The 17,871-nt window shown below is 45.2% G+C and overlaps 1 protein-coding gene across 2 annotated transcripts in view; it reads right to left on the bottom strand.

The window, feature by feature from the left end:
• Nucleotides 1-4,043: 4,043 nt before the first annotated feature.
• The window catches only part of SHLD1 (shieldin complex subunit 1), an 85,732-nt gene continuing 71,904 nt past the window's right edge, over nt 4,044-17,871 (bottom strand). For both annotated transcript variants that reach the window (XM_019793416.2, XM_019793415.2), the window contains one exon: nt 4,044-4,945. In XM_019793416.2, coding sequence (XP_019648975.1) covers nt 4,503-4,945 — 443 coding nt within the window. In that variant the 3' untranslated portion in view covers nt 4,044-4,502. The remainder of the gene's footprint in view (nt 4,946-17,871) is intronic.

The raw sequence follows: 17,871 nt of genomic DNA, 5'->3' as shown, positions 1-17,871 counted from the left end.
TTTTTAAAGATTTTATTTATTTATTCGACAGAGAGAGAGACAGCCAGCGAGAGAGGGAACACAAGCAGGGAGAGTGGGAGAGGAAGAAGCAGGCTCATAGCGGAGGAGCCTGATGTGGGGCTCGATCCCATAACACCAGGATCACGCCCTGAGCCGAAGGCGGACGCTTAACCGCTGTGCCACCCAGGCACCCCCTATGTTAGGAGACTCTTAATCTTATATAAATCTTCTACTATAGTAAGGCTGCCACTCTGTTTGGGCTTTGGATTTTTTTTTTTAAGGTTTACTTTTGTAGTCTATAGTTGGAATGACAGTTTTCTGAGCCCTTTCAATGCTGTTCTGGTCTACTTTGGCTTTGCTTAAGCTCCCACTGGATCCCCGCATGTGATGCCTACATGGATATCATTGGGCGGATGTAGGGGAATGCCCTCGATCGCCATCGGCCATTGCATGGAGGCCTGGGAGACACTGGCCTGCTGGCACTACTAGCACAGATGAATGTATTTACATCGTTCATGTTTTTATTCTAGCGTTTTTATGATTTTATCTTTTTACTTTTTATTCTTAATCCATCTAAAATTCATTTTGATATCAAGAGTGAGGTGAAGAATTTAGCCCTTTTTTACTCTCCTCCCCCAGTTGGGGAACCAATTATTCTAAAACCATCTGCTAAAAATTCCACCTTCTCCTTAACAAATTTGAAATGCTACCTTCATCAAATTCTCAATTTACATGTGCATTTATATCTAGGGGCTGAACTCTTTTTCTTTGATTTGTCTACTTTTGTGGCTGCTTGAGTTACTGTAGAGTTAAAAATGTTTTCGTGGGGCACCTGGGTGGCACAGCGGTTAGGCATCTGCCTTCGGCTCAGGGCGTGATCCCAGCGTTCTGGGATCGAGCCCCACATCAGGATCCTCTGCTGTGGGCCTGCTTCTTCCTCTCCCACTCCCCCTGCTTGTGTTCCCTCTCTCGCTGGCTGTCTCTATCTCTGTCAAATAAATAAATAAATAAATAAATCTTTTAAAAAAATAAAAAAATAAAAATGTTTTCCTATTTGACAAGTCTAGTCCCTTCTCTTTAATTTGCTGTCTATTCACGTATATTTTGCTTTTTAAAAGGATTTGCAACATGGCTGCAGGATAAAGAGAGGCAAAGGAAGATATGGCTTGACCTGATAGAAGTTTCTTGCAGTGTTCCAGGAGAGAGGTGGTTGAATATTATAAGGTAGGATGGATCATCTATCCCATTGTCTTCCAAATTTCAGACATTTTCTGGTATGCCAGCTGTATAATTTTTGACATATCTATATGTTGTCTGCATGGTTATTAACTTTTTCGCTAATTCAATTCACTTTTTAAAAAAAGATTATTTATTTAGAGAGAGAGAGAGTACGACGGGGTGGGGAGGGGAGAAGCAGGGAGAATCTCAAGCAGACTTTGCTGAGCATGGAGCCTGACACAGGGCTCCACCTCACAGTCCTGAGATCAAGACCTGAGCCGAAATCAAGAATCGGATGCTTAACCAACTAAGACGCCCAGACGCCCCTAATTCAGTTCTCTTTTAAATTGTAAATATTTGTATTAGGCTTATCCTATGTGCTATCTGTAAAAGTACAGATTAGATGCAATAGTTATATATTTTTCTACCATATTAAACTGAATAGATAACAATGAAAATAAACATTGTTTGTCCATGTGGCACGTACAGTATACCGCCAGCAGTTTGAGAAACAAAGGGTCTGAGCAAACCATTCCCATCTGTTCTCCAGATGGCAGTCCTCACTCAGAAGGGAGCCCCCAGGGTTGGCTGGTGATCTCTGTCGCTTGAGCTGGCTGCTGGGTGCACAGGTGGGTTCAGTTTGTGAAAATCATCAAGAGGTTCATTTAGAAACACTTTCCTGTGTGATTAGCGGAATTCAGTAAAAAGTTTTACAAGTATCTCCGTATTGTTTTGTGCTGATGACTGGTACTAAGATCTATGGCATGTGCTCACGTAGGTCATGCAAAGCAATGACTAATGAAGTGAGTAGCTGCCTTTCACAAACATAAAACACTGGTAACAGTTTCTCTTCCTCCGAGTTCTGATGTTCCTGCAAGCAAACCCACCCTCACGAAGACTGCTGGAAAGGGCCACAGAGCAGATCACAGGCCTGTCAGAATGTTCTCGGGACGATAAGACGACAGTCAAGTGATCTGTAGGGCAGTAACAGACGATAATGCTAAAGGCCAGCGCCTTAATATCCTCATCTCGTAGTCTTTATTAAAGGTAAACAGAGATAAATGGAAAATGCCATCCGAACCTCACCAAGATCAAATTAGAGAGCGAGATTGCAGGCAATCAAATATCTTGTACTGACCTGTCACAAGCACTTACTCAGATACAAGCAAACACACAGCACACTCTTTTTTTCTTTTTCTTCTTCTTCTTTTTTTTTTTTTTTTTTTTTACCCTAAGGCGATTCTGGCTTTTAGATTTCTAAATTCTCTGGTTTCAGAGTCTGCCCCTGGCTAAGCACCCTCAGCACCCATAATAAAAAAGGTTACAAAGTCACTGATATCAACGTCTCTCTGCCAAACAGAAGTACCTTCCATCTTCTGTCCTTTAAGAACAGTAGGAAATATTCCAGTTTCCTTCTGTTAGTGGCCATGGAAACTAATCTCCAGTATTTCTTTCAGCGACTGAGTAAGACTAAAAACCACAGCATTCTTCAGAGGCATCCATTAACTGGCTCCACACTAAAAAACAATAAAACTACCGACCTTAAAATTCAACCTGCACGTGTTCAATGATAAGTCCCACCGGTTTCCCGAGTTTTGGGGGGGCCAGTTGAATAGGAGAAGCTCCTGGGGAGGGAGTCACGTAATTGCTTGTCAGAGAAAAACCTGGAGCCTTGTTTCCTCAAGTCTCTCTCGAAGATCTACTCCTTTCCTGTTTCCTACCGTTTGGGTCTCCTCCCAGCGGCGTGTCTGCACTTCAGTGTGAAACACTGTTTCTTACCTCTGATCAGCTCAGAGCTGGAACCTTAGTAGGTCATTCCTGACCTTTACACGGCTCCACTCCCCATGCGAGAGTCCCCAAGGGACCTGCCTGACAGGGCTCACTCACTCCTCATGGGCACCTGGAAGCCGATCGAGTTGCACAATCCGCTTTCTGGCAAGCTTCTGGAGTCTTAGGCCAACCAAATTTCCCCGCCAGTTTCTCAAACTAACTGCACAGGGTTGCCGGCTTCCCTTGTTTGCCCCCAAACGACAGAACGCCTTCCGTCAGTGTAATGTATGGAAGGGCTGGCAAGGCAGGGATTGGCATGAGGCCTCCAGGGGACAGTGTCAGCTCGGCACCAGGTGATGTCATTCTACCACCAAGCCTCGAGCGGGGGTTCGGGACACGGCCGCCGAGCACAGCACCTGCCCACACAGGCCGCGACAGCTATTGAAAGCCTCTCCCTGGCGAAGCAAGGACAGGGCAGGGGTGAGGGGCCGACTGTTCCGAGGGTGACAGAGGGTGCGGGCAGCAGGCAGGCAGAAGGCAACAATGGCAGGAGGAATCCACTTGGGCAAAGGATTCCTTTTTCTCTTCCTCCACGAGCCGCCCAGGCCGTGTCTCGTCAGCCTGGCGCGGCCGATTGAGCTTGCGGGCTTCGGTAGGGGGCGCACATTTGTTTCCTTCCCGCCTTTCACGCTGGCAATCTGGTGGAGACAAAGCCTTTCTCTCTCTCTCTCTCTCTCTCTTTTTTTTTAATTTGCAAATCCCAGCTCTTATTTTAGAGGGTCCAAATGTCCCTTCCACACCCTGTATTATAAAGCAGGGAATTCTGGCTTTGGAGAGGCAAGGGTATGATTAACATGTGATGCATCTTAAACTGTATTTAAATCTCATGTTATTTTAGGAAATACATTCTCAATCACATGGTCTCAGTTTTACAACTTGGTATGATTCTTACACTTGATCCGGCACAGAGCTTTAAACCCTTCAAAAAACTCATCTACTGAAAAAGCCTGTTCTCTTAGGTTGGGTTCTCCCAGAAGTAGGCTCTGAGTCAAGGATTCGGGTTCAAGAGCTTTATTGAGGAAAGGCTCCCAGGAGACACCAGTAGGTGAACGGGAGAAGGAGGACAGGGAGACAGAAGAGGCCGAGCAAGGTGTGGTTCCGTGGGAAGGCCCAGTCTTGGCCTGATCCAGAGGGGAGCTCTGGAGAGTAAATTATGCCTCAGAGCATGTCCTTCCTTCGTCGGGGCAAGGAAGCTGTGCTTTCAGGCTCCCCAGCCTGTCGGTCACACTAGTCTTCAGTCAAAGGGAGTGGTAGGCTGGGGTGGGAGGTGGTATGGACACAGGGGCTATCAAGCCCACAAACACGGCTGGCTCCACTATCAGCTCACGGGGTGGGGGGGGGGGCTGGACCCACAGGGCTGGCCGGAGAGGCCCCAGGGGATGGGGGGGCACCGACAGTGTGGGCCACAGGGCCGGCCGTCCTCCACACTGCCTACTCTTACCACTGGGTGCTACTTAGAGGTCTTTCATCACGTTCTGCTGCAAGAGGAAATGCAGGATGTCTTTTGAAAGTCCCGGGGTTGGCTTTTCATCATCCAGAGACACACGTCCTTCTCCTGGTGGGTAGAAGTGGGCGTCCTTGGAATGCCTCCGTAAGACCGAGCAGCCATCCCGGTTGAAGATGACCCGGGCCATCTGAAAACTGCGAAGGGCATACTTTTGGCTCTCCTGGCCCTTCAGTTCGTTGATTTTCTGAGACAGGCACTGGCAGACAGAGGCGGAGAGTGGATTTCTAGCGGCTGGCTGGGGATGGCCAAACATGTCATAGAATCTATCCAGGGATTTCCGAAGCCCATCATCCTCTGCCTTGGTCTCCATCTGGCCCTTCACAGAAGCGTCAAGCCAGCAGTTCTCAGAGGTCCAGGAATCATTTTGTTCAGTATTTAGGTTACTGGTGTCTGCAAGACAAAACACATTCCAATACTCAGACACATACTCAAAAAAGCCGAAAGCAGATGATGTCTCTTCAATTCACCACACCTCCTGCTCTCGGGTGACTGGTCATGGCAGGACTAGCTGATTTCAGAATTGATCCCCACCACCCTGGGGTTATGCCACTTGTTTGCTCAAAACAAGAACATCTTATCTGCATGTTTCAGGAGTTCTTCATCTACGGTCTTTGCATAGAAGTTCAGGATAGCTGTGAATTTGGGTGGGGAAAAATCATACCTTTATTTTCACGAACCTCTACCAGAAATTAAGAATTTCCTTCCATAATAAATGTAGGCGACAAACCTATTAGCAGCAGTACCTATGACTTTCATAACAACAGCTCACAGCTACTTTCATATCAAATTATAGTCTGCAGAAGATGTTTTTATTTTTTTTAAAGATTTTATTTATTTGAGAGAGAGAGAGCACAAGCAGGAAGAGGGGCAGAGGGAGAAGGAGACTTCCTGCTGAGCAGGGAGCCCGACATGGGGCCGGATCCCAGGACCCTGGGATCATGACCTGAGCCGAAGGCAGACACTCAACCGGTTGAGCCATCCAGGCGCCCCCAGAAGATGTTTTTAAATATCATTTATGCCAATCACTATGCTATGGACTGAGGTGTGGCCCTCCAAAATTCATATGTTGAAGCCCTAATCCCTAACGTGACTATATTTGGAGATGGGGCTTTTAGGAGGTTATTACGGTTAAATGAAGTTGTAAGGATGGGAGCCAAATCTGATAGGAGTGGTGGCTTTATAAAAAGAGGAAGAGATCTCTCTCTCTTTCTCTCTCTCTGTCCATGCGCAGGAACTGGGGGAGGGCCATGAGAGGACACAATGAGAAGGTGGCCTTCTCGCAGCCAGGAAGCCCTTCCCAGAACCCAGCCACACCAGCACTGGGATCTCAGACTTCCAGTCTCTAGAATTCTGAGAAGATAAACTTCTGTTGTTTAGGCCACCCAGTCTATGGTATTTTGTTTTGGTGACCCAAGGAGACTAAGACACAGTGCTTTGAAACTACCACGGTTGTTAGGCCTGATACTAGATCTTATTATTAAAGCATTAATTTACAAAGCATATATTGGAGACTCTTAACTATAGGGAACAAATGGAGGGTTGCCGGAGGGGAGGGGCGTGAGGGGACGGGGTAACTGGGTGATGGGCATTAAGGAGGGCACTTGATGGAATGAGCACTGGGTGTTAAATGCACGTGATGAATCACTAGATTTCTACCCCTGAAACTAATACTACAATATGTGTTAACTGACTCGAATTTAAACAAAATCTTAAACCAGATGCCAACGGGATCCAGGGCACAAATGCAGTAAAGATGTTGCCAGTGCTGGGTATTTACACAGTTCAGACACTGCCTTTCTCTATTCCCTACAGTAATCCTATAGACTCTTATCTCTCAATTAAAATCACCACCTTTGTGATTTTTAAAAGAGTAACAAATAAACAAAGTGACTTAATAATAGACAATACGAAAGCCAGAATTGGATCCCTAATCTCACTTTCTGTACCTCTCTGGGAACCCTAATTCTTAACACAGAAATCTCTTAGCTCTTCTGAAACAAAGGACTTTGCTCTCCATGTGTTCTAGAAAAGATCCCACCCAAATAATTTGCAGAATTCCTTATGCACCAACCAGTTTTAGCCTCTAAAATTTTACACTTTAAATCAAAATATTATATTTTCCTTTTCTGCTCTGATATAAGCTTTAATAAATTCCTAGCTTTAATTCCACACACACTCCCTTCACCCCCAACTCAATTAGTAGCTATCATAAAAATCTTTGTCCTTGCTAATGAAGACAAAGGTTGTGTGATACAGTGCGTGGTTTTAGAAAAGGAGAAGGGACCTGGGGTTCTGACTCTAGTCTTGTTACCAGCTCAACAGCATAGCACGCTCCCTTGCTGAGCTTCAGCTTTCTTATCTGCAAGAGTTTCAGTAAATGGTCTCTCTTCGAGAACTTCTGTGGTGAGACAAGGAACAGAAAAGTAGATAATCCAAAGCATCCAAGGATAAGGACACATGTGGTGAGACACACGTAGGCCCACACACAGACAGACATTCACTGGCCCACCGTACAAGTAGCCCAACAGCAAAGCATTTAGCCACCTTGAAGAATGGCTGATTTCAGGGTGGTTATAGGAAAGTACACGATGGGACGTGTACATCTTATTGTTCTAGAATGCTCAAATACTGATGGGGGCTTGCCAAGGGGGAGCAGAAGCCAGCTCGAAAGGGATCACCTGGCCGCGTCTGGAACAACTGGAGCATCAAAATCAATAATGAGAGTAACAGATGATAGACCATTTATTAAAACAGAAAACCATGAAAGCATAAAATAATTGAAAGTTTGATGAGGAACAGGATATTTGCAGTCTCAGAGTACTTCCCCTGAAAATACTTACTAGTTACAAATGGAAAAAGAATAACTTCATCATGGAGAAACCCAGCACATATCACCTCAATCAAGTGACCTAAGTGATGGGACAAATTGAAATCCTGTTGCCACGTAACCGGATGCAAGAGGAAGACATGCCCCTTCTCTGATAGTCCTGCCAAAGCATCATCGGAACCAATCATGAGGAAACGGCAGACAAAACCAAATTGAGGGACATTCTACAAAATGAATGGCCTGTACTCTTCAGAAATGCCAAGGTCATGAGGACCAAAAGAAGGGTGAGCAAGGCTGTTCCACACTGAAGGACACTGATGAGACATGAAAACTAAACATAGCACGTGATTTTCCACTGGATCTTTTTGCTATAAAGAACATTCTCGGGATTGCCCGAATGTGGGCTGAGGATCCGATGGTAATAATGTACCCTGTTAACCTTCCTGATTTTGAGGGTTTCATTGGGTTATGTAAGAGAATGTCCTTGTTTATAGGAAAATCAGGGGTGGTGGGCATCAGGCTGGCAACTTACTCTCAAATAATTCACAGGAAAAAAAAGTTCTCTGTATTGTACTTGCAAGTTTTCTATGAGTTTGGGATTCTCTCAAGAAAAATAATTAAAACAAACCTCTGGAGGAATAATCGTTAAAACTTCCTTTGGTGGCCTACTTTAATATTAACACACACACACACACACACACAAAAAGCCTTAGCCCAGGGCTTGGCAAACAGTCCTTGTCTAACAAGTGGTAATGGCTATTACAGAGCCAAGGGGAGAGGGGGGCGGGCAAGGGGTCNAAGCCAGCTCGAAAGGGATCACCTGGCCGCATCTGGAACAACTGGAGCATCAAAATCAATAATGAGAGTAACAGATGATAGACCATTTATTAAAACAGAAAACCATGAAAGCATAAAATAATTGAAAGTTTGATGAGGAACAGGATATTTGCAGTCTCAGAGTACTTCCCCTGAAAATACTTACTAGTTACAAATGGAAAAAGAATAACTTCATCATGGAGAAACCCAGCACATATCACCTCAATCAAGTGACCTAAGTGATGGGACAAATTGAAATCCTGTTGCCACGTAACCGGATGCAAGAGGAAGACATGCCCCTTCTCTGATAGTCCTGCCAAAGCATCATCGGAACCAATCATGAGGAAACGGCAGACAAAACCAAATTGAGGGACATTCTACAAAATGAATAGCCTGTACTCTTCAGAAATGCCAAGGTCATGAGGACCAAAAGAAGGGTGAGCAAGGCTGTTCCACACTGAAGGACACTGATGAGACATGAAAACTAAACATAGCACATGATTTTCCACTGGATCTTTTTGCTATAAAGAACATTCTCGGGATTGCCCGAATGTGGGCTGAGGATCCGATGGTAATAATGTACCCTGTTAACCTTCCTGATTTTGAGGGTTTCATTGGGTTATGTAAGAGAATGTCCTTGTTTATAGGAAAATCAGGGGTGGTGGGCATCAGGCTGGCAACTTACTCTCAAATAATTCACAGGAAAAAAAAGTTCTCTGTATTGTACTTGCAAGTTTTCTATGAGTTTGGGATTCTCTCAAGAAAAATAATTAAAACAAACCTCTGGAGGAATAATCGTTAAAACTTCCTTTGGTGGCCTACTTTAATATTAACACACACACACACACACACACAAAAAGCCTTAGCCCAGGGCTTGGCAAACAGTCCTTGTCTAACAAGTGGTAATGGCTATTACAGAGCCAAGGGGAGAGGGGGGCGGGCAAGGGGTCCCATGATGGCAGGATGAGCTGGCCCTTCCCACCTTCTTTCCCAAAGATGATCTGGTCCTGGGGACATAAGGCAGGAAAACAGGGGCTGAGAAGGGTCACTGGGAGGAGTGGAAGAGAGAAGGCAGGTCTTCAGCAGTGACACCGAGAAAGCTAGGGAGGTCCTGAAACTGCCNGGAGTACTTCCCCTTAAAATACTTACTAGTTACAAATGGAAAAAGAATAACTTCATCATGGAGAAACCCAGCACATACCACCTCAATCAAGTGACCTAAGTGATGGGACAAATTGAAATCCTGTTGCCACGTAACCGGATGCAAGAGGAAGACATGCCCCTTCTCTGATAGTCCTGCCAAAGCATCATCGGAACCAATCATGAGGAAACGGCAGACAAAACCAAATTGAGGGACATTCTACAAAATGAATAGCCTGTACTCTTCAGAAATGCCAAGGTCATGAGGACCAAAAGAAGGGTGAGCAAGGCTGTTCCACACTGAAGGACACTGATGAGACATGAAAACTAAACATAGCACATGATTTTCCACTGGATCTTTTTGCTATAAAGAACATTCTCGGGATTGCCCGAATGTGGGCTGAGGATCCGATGGTAATAATGTACCCTGTTAACCTTCCTGATTTTGAGGGTTTCATTGGGTTATGTAAGAGAATGTCCTTGTTTATAGGAAAATCAGGGGTGGTGGGCATCAGGCTGGCAACTTACTCTCAAATAATTCACAGGAAAAAAAAGTTCTCTGTATTGTACTTGCAAGTTTTCTATGAGTTTGGGATTCTCTCAAGAAAAATAATTAAAACAAACCTCTGGAGGAATAATCGTTAAAACTTCCTTTGGTGGCCTACTTTAATATTAACACACACACACACACACACACAAAAAGCCTTAGCCCAGGGCTTGGCAAACAGTCCTTGTCTAACAAGTGGTAATGGCTATTACAGAGCCAAGGGGAGAGGGGGGCGGGCAAGGGGTCCCATGATGGCAGGATGAGCTGGCCCTTCCCACCTTCTTTCCCAAAGATGATCTGGTCCTGGGGACATAAGGCAGGAAAACAGGGGCTGAGAAGGGTCAACGGGAGGAGTGGAAGAGAGAAGGCAGGTCTTCAGCAGTGACACCGAGAAAGCTAGGGAGGTCCTGAAACTGCCACCGGAAGCAGCCATTTACACGGACGGAATCCTCTGAGTAACACAGCATGGACTTGTTAAGGAACTGGTCAATAACTTTGATTTGAACCCAATGAACCTAAAAAACGGGTTTGTCTCCTCCGCTTTTCACGTAAATATCAAGCTGATTGCAACTCAACTTCAAAGAAACCCTCCTTCCCCTTTCCAGAAGAGCAATGACAACATGGATTGAGTTATTTACTACTCAGTTCTGGTGAACACTGTCCCCAGCTCATTTCAGTCTTTAATTTCCTTTTAAAACTTGCTTTACTACCAACAACAAAGCCATCTCTCTAAACATGTGGCTGTTGCGGCCTTTCTGGTATCTGGGATTCTTTGCCAGCCAATAGAGTTAATCGCTTTTCTTTCCCTGATGCGCCTACATGTGGACAGAATGTCGATCTCTGATAACTCAGTCCCTGCACCCTTATGTTCAAACTGCACCTTATTCTTATATTCACACAGCCCAGACTTGTAGGGCTCTCAACTTGGGACAGTAATGTTTACTCTAGGGAGGGTCTGGGGATGTTTCTGTGCCAGTGATTGGAAAGTGCTACTTGCATTTAGTGAGTGGGGTCAAGGGGGTAAACATCCTATCAGGCACAGGACAATCCCATACAACAAAGACTCATCCTCCCCAAAATGCCAATAATGCCTCTTACCCCTTGAGAGGAACAGTGGCTCAAAGGATGGATTCTGGATAAAGTAGGAAGTGAATGTTGAATCCCACTGCACTGTAATATATTGCTTTGCCTTGGGCTCCCAGGCACATCTGCTACTGATCTCTGCACAATGCCTTTCTTGCTGGCGCCCATTTGTACCATGCATTCCTCCCTTCTCAGACTCGAGACCATTTTATTTTTCTCAGCAAGGGGTCCAGTCCCAATGATGTTGGCATTACCTAACTCGAGTGGAATTTCCCTTTTTATTGCAATTTGCTTCTATCACAAATAGAATTTCTTTAGGAACTGACAAGAAGAAAGGGAGGAAGATGGCGCTGGGTATGGCCATGCTGTTGCACGCATTGTTTCAAGGTCATCTATCTACCAGAGCACCTGTTTGTTAAATTTTCTTTTGACCGGAGAGAAAACAGCTAACATACAGATGTCTGGGATGCTTACAAACCTAAAAGTATTTTCATATTTTTAGGAGTTGTAGATGATAGTTTGTTCAGTAATCCCAGGCAATCGATTAGCATGGAGGATTTGAGATTAATGGCTGCATTCTGTGAGATCCCATTAGCCTTTAGAAACCCAGATGTTTAATGCGGGTTTCTCCTAGAGAATCTTCCACGGCGACTTCTGTGGTTGATAAATGCGCAGCAGGATTTTATCTCTGTGAAACATTTTAGCTTTCAACTTTAACACATTTTTCCTAAATGGTTTTGATATTTAGAATTCTGTCTCCCTGGGGCACCTGGGTGGCACAGCGGTTAAGCGTCTGCCTTCGGCTCAGGGCGTGATCCCGGCGTTGTGGGATCGAGCCCCACATCAGGCTCTTCTGCAATGAGCCTGCTTCTTCCTCTCCCACTCCCCCTGCTTGTGTTCCCTCTCTCACTGGCGGTGTCTATCTCTGTCAAATAAATAAATAAAATCTTTAAAAAAAAAAAAAAGAATTCTGTCTCCCTCATGCATCAGGCTCAATAGCCGCCCACTCCGCCTTAGTTGTTCAGACTTTCTTTTACTCCCAACTGCTAATTGGGAGGATCTGTGGTTTCAAGGCTGCGCTGAGCGGAAAGAAATCAAAGACTTAATAAAAAAAAGAGAATTGTCAGGATTTAAGGAAAGAAGGAATTGTGGCTCATACAGTCTCCTTTTATGTTGCTCAAAGGGAACGCTGCCCCTTTTCGGGGGGGTGCGAGGTACACTCCTACGTGTGGCCCCGCTGCCTTGGTTCATCTGATGGAGGTTCCTTGGGTTCTGAGTGGCTCTAAGAAAGTCATGGGCATAAGAAGAACCAGGTGAGTGGGGCAGGGACATGTCCTGGTCATCAACGGTCACGGACTAGCACAATTTGGATGCACTGACTCCTCTCTTTTAGGACAGCAGTCAGACTTCGGAGGCCCCACAGGCTCTCTACATGGGTGACCCTACCCTTTTTAATATATTAAGGGCTATTGCCCATGGATCTGGAGCCCTGCTCCGCAAGCTGCGTCTCCCTGCCCAGACCCTCTTCTGTCCCTCTCACTCCTGCCACTCCACTCCATACCCTGCAGGGGAGAGGAGGAGTGAACCGGATCACTGGATGTACAAGATTAAGTGCCCCCTCCAGTCCCACAAGCTGCACGGAAGTCTGACTGGAGCAACAGCTCTGCATCATTGCCTGGAGAAGTCTGGCTTCTTTCCTGAGCCTTGCAAGCTCCCTCTTCAGAACCTCTGCACTTGCTGTTGCTCTGCGTGGAACATGCTTTCTCCACACATCCGCGTGATTGGTTCCCTCACCTCCTCAGGTCTCGGTTCAGATGTCATCTTCTCAGGGAGGGCTCCTGTATCAGTCAGGGTGGGCTAGGCTATGCTACATAACAAGCAAGTGCCAAATCTCAGGGGCTTAAAACAACAAAGGATCACTTCTCACAACTTAACAGCTCCGCGTCATACCGGATCTGTGTCATGCTTGCCCTTTACCCTGGAACCCAGGCCAACGGGGCAGCCACTACCTCAGCCTTGCTTAGTGGCTGCGGCAGAGGGAAAAGAGCCCGGGGGGAGCAGGCGGTGACTGGGAAAGTCCTGTCACGTCCGTTCACCTATCACCAGCCAGTGTCAATTCATATGGCCAAGCCTGATTTCGAAAGAATGAGGATGAAAAATTCTCCTGTAGGGGGAGGCAGAGAGTACTGGCGACCAATAATTCCGACTTCCATGCCTTCCCTGAGCGCACTATTTAAAATTGCCTTTCCCTCACTCCTCTAGGCCCTGTCTCTATATCCCTTATCGGCCTTGTATTTCTATATAATAATCTAATCTAATAATGTAGGATTTGTTTGTTTACTGTCTATCTTCTCCTGCTTATGGCATCATTTCTCTAGATGCCCGCCATACCCCCAGGGCTAAAGCCGTGCTCGCACAAGGTAGATACGTTTAAACTTTCTGATGTTTCGTGTTACTTGAGTTTCATTTTCAAATAAAGATGTAAAGGGGCATGATTACTAGGGTAACTAATACTCACTAAGGCGACTGGGAGGTTTGCCCAGGACAACCCCCGTTGATGCCCATTGTCTCAATCATTAACAGCACCCTCTTTCGCTCTGAGAAGGGCCCTGGATCACACAATTCATTACATGTATACATGTATCACGATACAGCTATCACATGTAAGTTCCTGCCATACATCCCCACGTCCCGGGGTGGGGGGTGGCTAAGTTTTGATGCCAGAGATAATCCCAGTCTGTGGGTTAAATAATACGGTGTCTACACACTTTTGGTTTTTTCCCCAAACTTTCTATGCTACTGTCCTCCAGGACAATCCTCCTTTCCTTCCCCTTTGTTTTCACAGCAGTCCTTTCTCCTAGCCCCTGGCTGTCCAAGAACTGGTTGGTTTCTGCCCTGCAAGTAAAGGGCCTCAATTCACTATACCCCATCAGTAACTCACAATGATTCTGCTTTCTGGTCTCACGTGACTTTCCACCACGATGCAGTAAACCAGCACTGGAGTTCTAAGGTACCTTACTGTCTCTTTAATAACATAAAATTAATGACCAAAAAAATCGATAAGCTACTCTCCCTTTTGCCCGATAGCAACCCTGCCATCTGCAGCTTGTATATTTCAGGATTTGCAACTGTTCCTTTAAAGGACAAAACCCACAGACTCACAAAGGGGTGGGCGCAGGGTGTGGCTATCAAGCTATTTCATCCAAAATAACACTTCAGAGGATGGGTGGTCTGGTCAGGTGCTTTTGAAACTGCAGTCTGAGTTTGTACTTGTTTACATCTGAAAACTAATCCTGATGACTCATCCAGAGGGGAGGTGGCATATGCTGTCACCCTTCCTCCTAATGCTGAACAGATGCAACGGGCAGAAGGAAGCTAGGGTCCTCTAACAGGCAACTGCTGAGAACGAAAATGAATGCTGGAAAAAACCAGAAATAGTGTGATCAGTCAAGAGCCCTAAAATGAAGTGCCCAGCACAATTAATAAGGCTCATCTCTGCCATCTGATTGGTGAGCTATCTCACTTGTACCTTGGCATTTTATATTTTCTTAAGAACTAAAGTGTTCTGAAAATTACAAAGGACTACAATACCCAGACTCACACCACTCCATATTGACAACCAGCATAGTCATACTTGCTTCAAGACTTTTTGAAGCCTGGGTGGCTCAGTCGGTTACGCGGCTGCCTTCAGCTAGGGTCAAGATCCCAGGACCCACCCTGGGCTCCTTGCTCAGTGGGGAGCCTGCTTCTCCCTCTCTCTCTCTCGCTCGCTCGCTCGCTCTCTGACAAATAAATAAATAAATCTTTAAAAAAGTAAACATTTTAGTGATGGGTGAAACAGGTGAGGGGATTACGCAGTGCCCTTATCATGATGAGCACCGGGTGTTTTAAGTGTTGAATCACTCTCTTATACACCTGAAACTAATACCACACTGCGTTCACTACACTGGCATTAAAATAAAAACAAAATAACAAAAAAAGAAGTAAATATTTTAATTAAAGTTGACCACTTCCACATAGAAATTCATTCCTCCCAGGCCATTTTTATTTACGTCTTATTTTTTTATTATTTGTTTTTAAAGATTTTAAGTAATCTCTACACCCAGCGTGGGGCTCGAAGTCACAACGCCGATATCGAGAGTCACGTGCTCTACGTACTGAGACAGCTGGGCGCCCTTTCCAGCCCATTTTTATACCTTACATATATTATGTATCCCTAAGCAACACCTCGTTGCTTTGTGTGATGGTCATTTTAACTTTATTTTCCATATACAAAGTTTTGCTTTTTTTCAACTCCACTTTCTGATTTCTTCCTTCCCACCACTGTTGATATTATATATGAATCTGCTTGATCGTATTCTAACATAAGAACATACTGCATTATTTTTCATCCATTTCCTTCTCTTGCGATGGCCATACGGGCTGTGTCTAATTTTTCCCGATCACCAATGAGGCCTTAGCGAGCCCCGGGTACCCACTTCCTGGTGTACTGGCTCTGGAATTACATCCAGTCATAGAACTGCTGAGTCGAAAGGGAAGTGCGTTTTCAATTTCACCAGAACCTTCCAAATCACTCTCCAAAGTGTCTGTCGCGCTCCCGCCAGCAGGATCTGGGTTTCCCTGTCTCCCCACAGCTTCGCCACACTCTGATACTGGCGGATGGTGTCCAGTCCTGTCTCCTTACTTGGGGTCACATCTCCCTCCTCCCTCAAAGTGGCTGAGCTGTTCTTCAGACACTTAGCGGCCGCTTGGGTTTCCTATACTCTGAAAAATGACATCTTCTTTACCCTTTTTCTACTGGGCTTTGTCTCTTTCCTATCTCCTTTTTATGGCATACAAAATGAATTACAGACAAAACAGTATCTTTGACTTTTCTGCACTTGATCTCATGACTAGATTAACCCAGTCAGGAGCTGGACAAAAGACCTCGAGGTTTATTTTTGTTTTAATGACGTATCTTCTGAAGACAGCCTTCGCAGTGTCAGTTTAACACTTGCAAAATGTGACCCTGTGTCTCTAGTCCATTTAGTTAAAAAGTCACGCACCGAGCCAGATCCAGGGGCAGGGCCAACAGCCGGCTTACTGCGTCTCATTTTCCAGGGAAGAAAACTGAGAAAAAGAGCAGGTCTCCAGAATCACTTCATGAGGGGTTGGTGAACAGACCACGGCCAAAGCTGATCTGCTTATTAATTTCCTTCATTCAAATGATCTTCACGTGGCTGACATCTGCCATAATTAGGAGCACGCTGGCCGTGATGAGCCAGGCAGGGGAGTTCTCTCTAGATGGTTCATGTAATACAAGTCCAGGAACCACAGGCCGGGACCTTAAAAATGCTGAACAATTCTCTTCTTTAGTAGGAGATTCAGGCTTCGCCTGAGGCTTGATTTAAAACAGCTTCGTTCTGCATGTTGTTAAGTAATCACCAAATTAAAGGATCAGAACCTGACCCCTTTGCAGCTAGAAAAGCCATGGGGGATTATCTGGTCCAGCTCTTGCACTTTCAGGACCAGAATCTGACAGCTAGAGCTGGAATAAGAACTTGGATCCCCTGACCCCGTCCGGGTTCGGGGCACGGCCCTTGGGTGCTTCTGCACCGGGAGCCCCGACGGGACAAGAGAGGAGGCTGTCAGACCAGGGAACCTGAGACAGGATCTCCTTCCTTCTGGAGCCACTGGGAATTAGGAGCTTCCCTGCAACACTTAAAGTAATCATTTAAAATGCACCCCCCTCCTCCGCTAAATGCTTTTTTAAATCTCATTTTACACGGGATGTTTCAGCAGATTTGTTTCATATCATGGCCTAGATAGTAAGGCACAATCAGGAGCAGAAAAGAAAATGATTCTGATCTAGGTTGCTATGGCAACGTTGCTATTTTGAATACGACTGTTTACTTCAGCAGAATTAAGTTCAATGTGAGCAGCTAATTAAGATGAGGCTTGAAACTTGAACCTTAACCTTCACTGTAAGGAAAAAAAAGCACTTTAAAAATGATGCTTGAAGTGTTGCTGGAGACATATTTTTGCTGGGGAAGCAGAAAACAGATTCTTTTTTCTTGAAGAGGAACGGGGGCCTACTCACCATCTGTCCAAATCCACGAGTCAATATTTCCTAATTTTAAGAGATAAAGAGGAACAGAACAGAACTCTTATCAAAACAGAGCCAGTCCCGGTGTTGACATCAGCAGACTTGCTGAGACCGACAGGCAAGGAAAGTCTGATGCTTTCCTACATACAGTAGTATTTTTGTTAGATGCATATTTGTGTAAACAGACTTCACTCCACATCAGATCAACGTTACGTGTATCTGTGCGGTAACAGATTGAATTGTAAACACACCAGAAAGCAGAGGTATAGCTGAGCACTCCCCCTTCAAAGTAACCACCCTTCGAGGCCAAGCTCTTATTTTCAAATTGCTGACATCTCTGAGAACATGCTGGAGCCTCTTAGGAAGTGTCTCCACTCCCCCTGGAAGCTTCTTCTGGGTGTCCTCATTGATGGCAAACCTCCATCCTCGGAGGACACAGTTACCTTTTCGGAAACTAGCAAAAGACATTAGGAGTAAAAGCCGATAAATCATGTAGGTGATTAAGCGGGGTAGCATGGAATGAGGTAAAAAGCAAGGTTTATCTCCAAAAAGAAACTGCTTTTCTTATGTTTCACACACTAGTTCTGAAAGCAGTTCTTACAGAGAATTCCACAACCAATTCCGTGCAGTGGCAGGCAGCATGGCATTACATGAATTTAAGTTCTAGCTTCTGTAGAACAGCTCATCGTCACAGGTCAGAAATCTGAATATTTCTTTCTTTTTCTTTTTTTTAAGATTTTTTATTTATTTATTTGACAGAGAGAGAGACAGCCAGTGAGAGAGGGAACACAAGCAGGGAGAGTGGGAGAGGAAGAAGC

Source organism: Ailuropoda melanoleuca, chromosome 13 (genome assembly GCF_002007445.2).
Source record: "Ailuropoda melanoleuca isolate Jingjing chromosome 13, ASM200744v2, whole genome shotgun sequence".
NCBI lineage: Eukaryota > Metazoa > Chordata > Mammalia > Carnivora > Ursidae > Ailuropoda > Ailuropoda melanoleuca.
The sequence above is the reverse complement of the archived record's forward strand: the minus strand, read 5'-3'. Positions and strand labels throughout refer to the sequence as shown.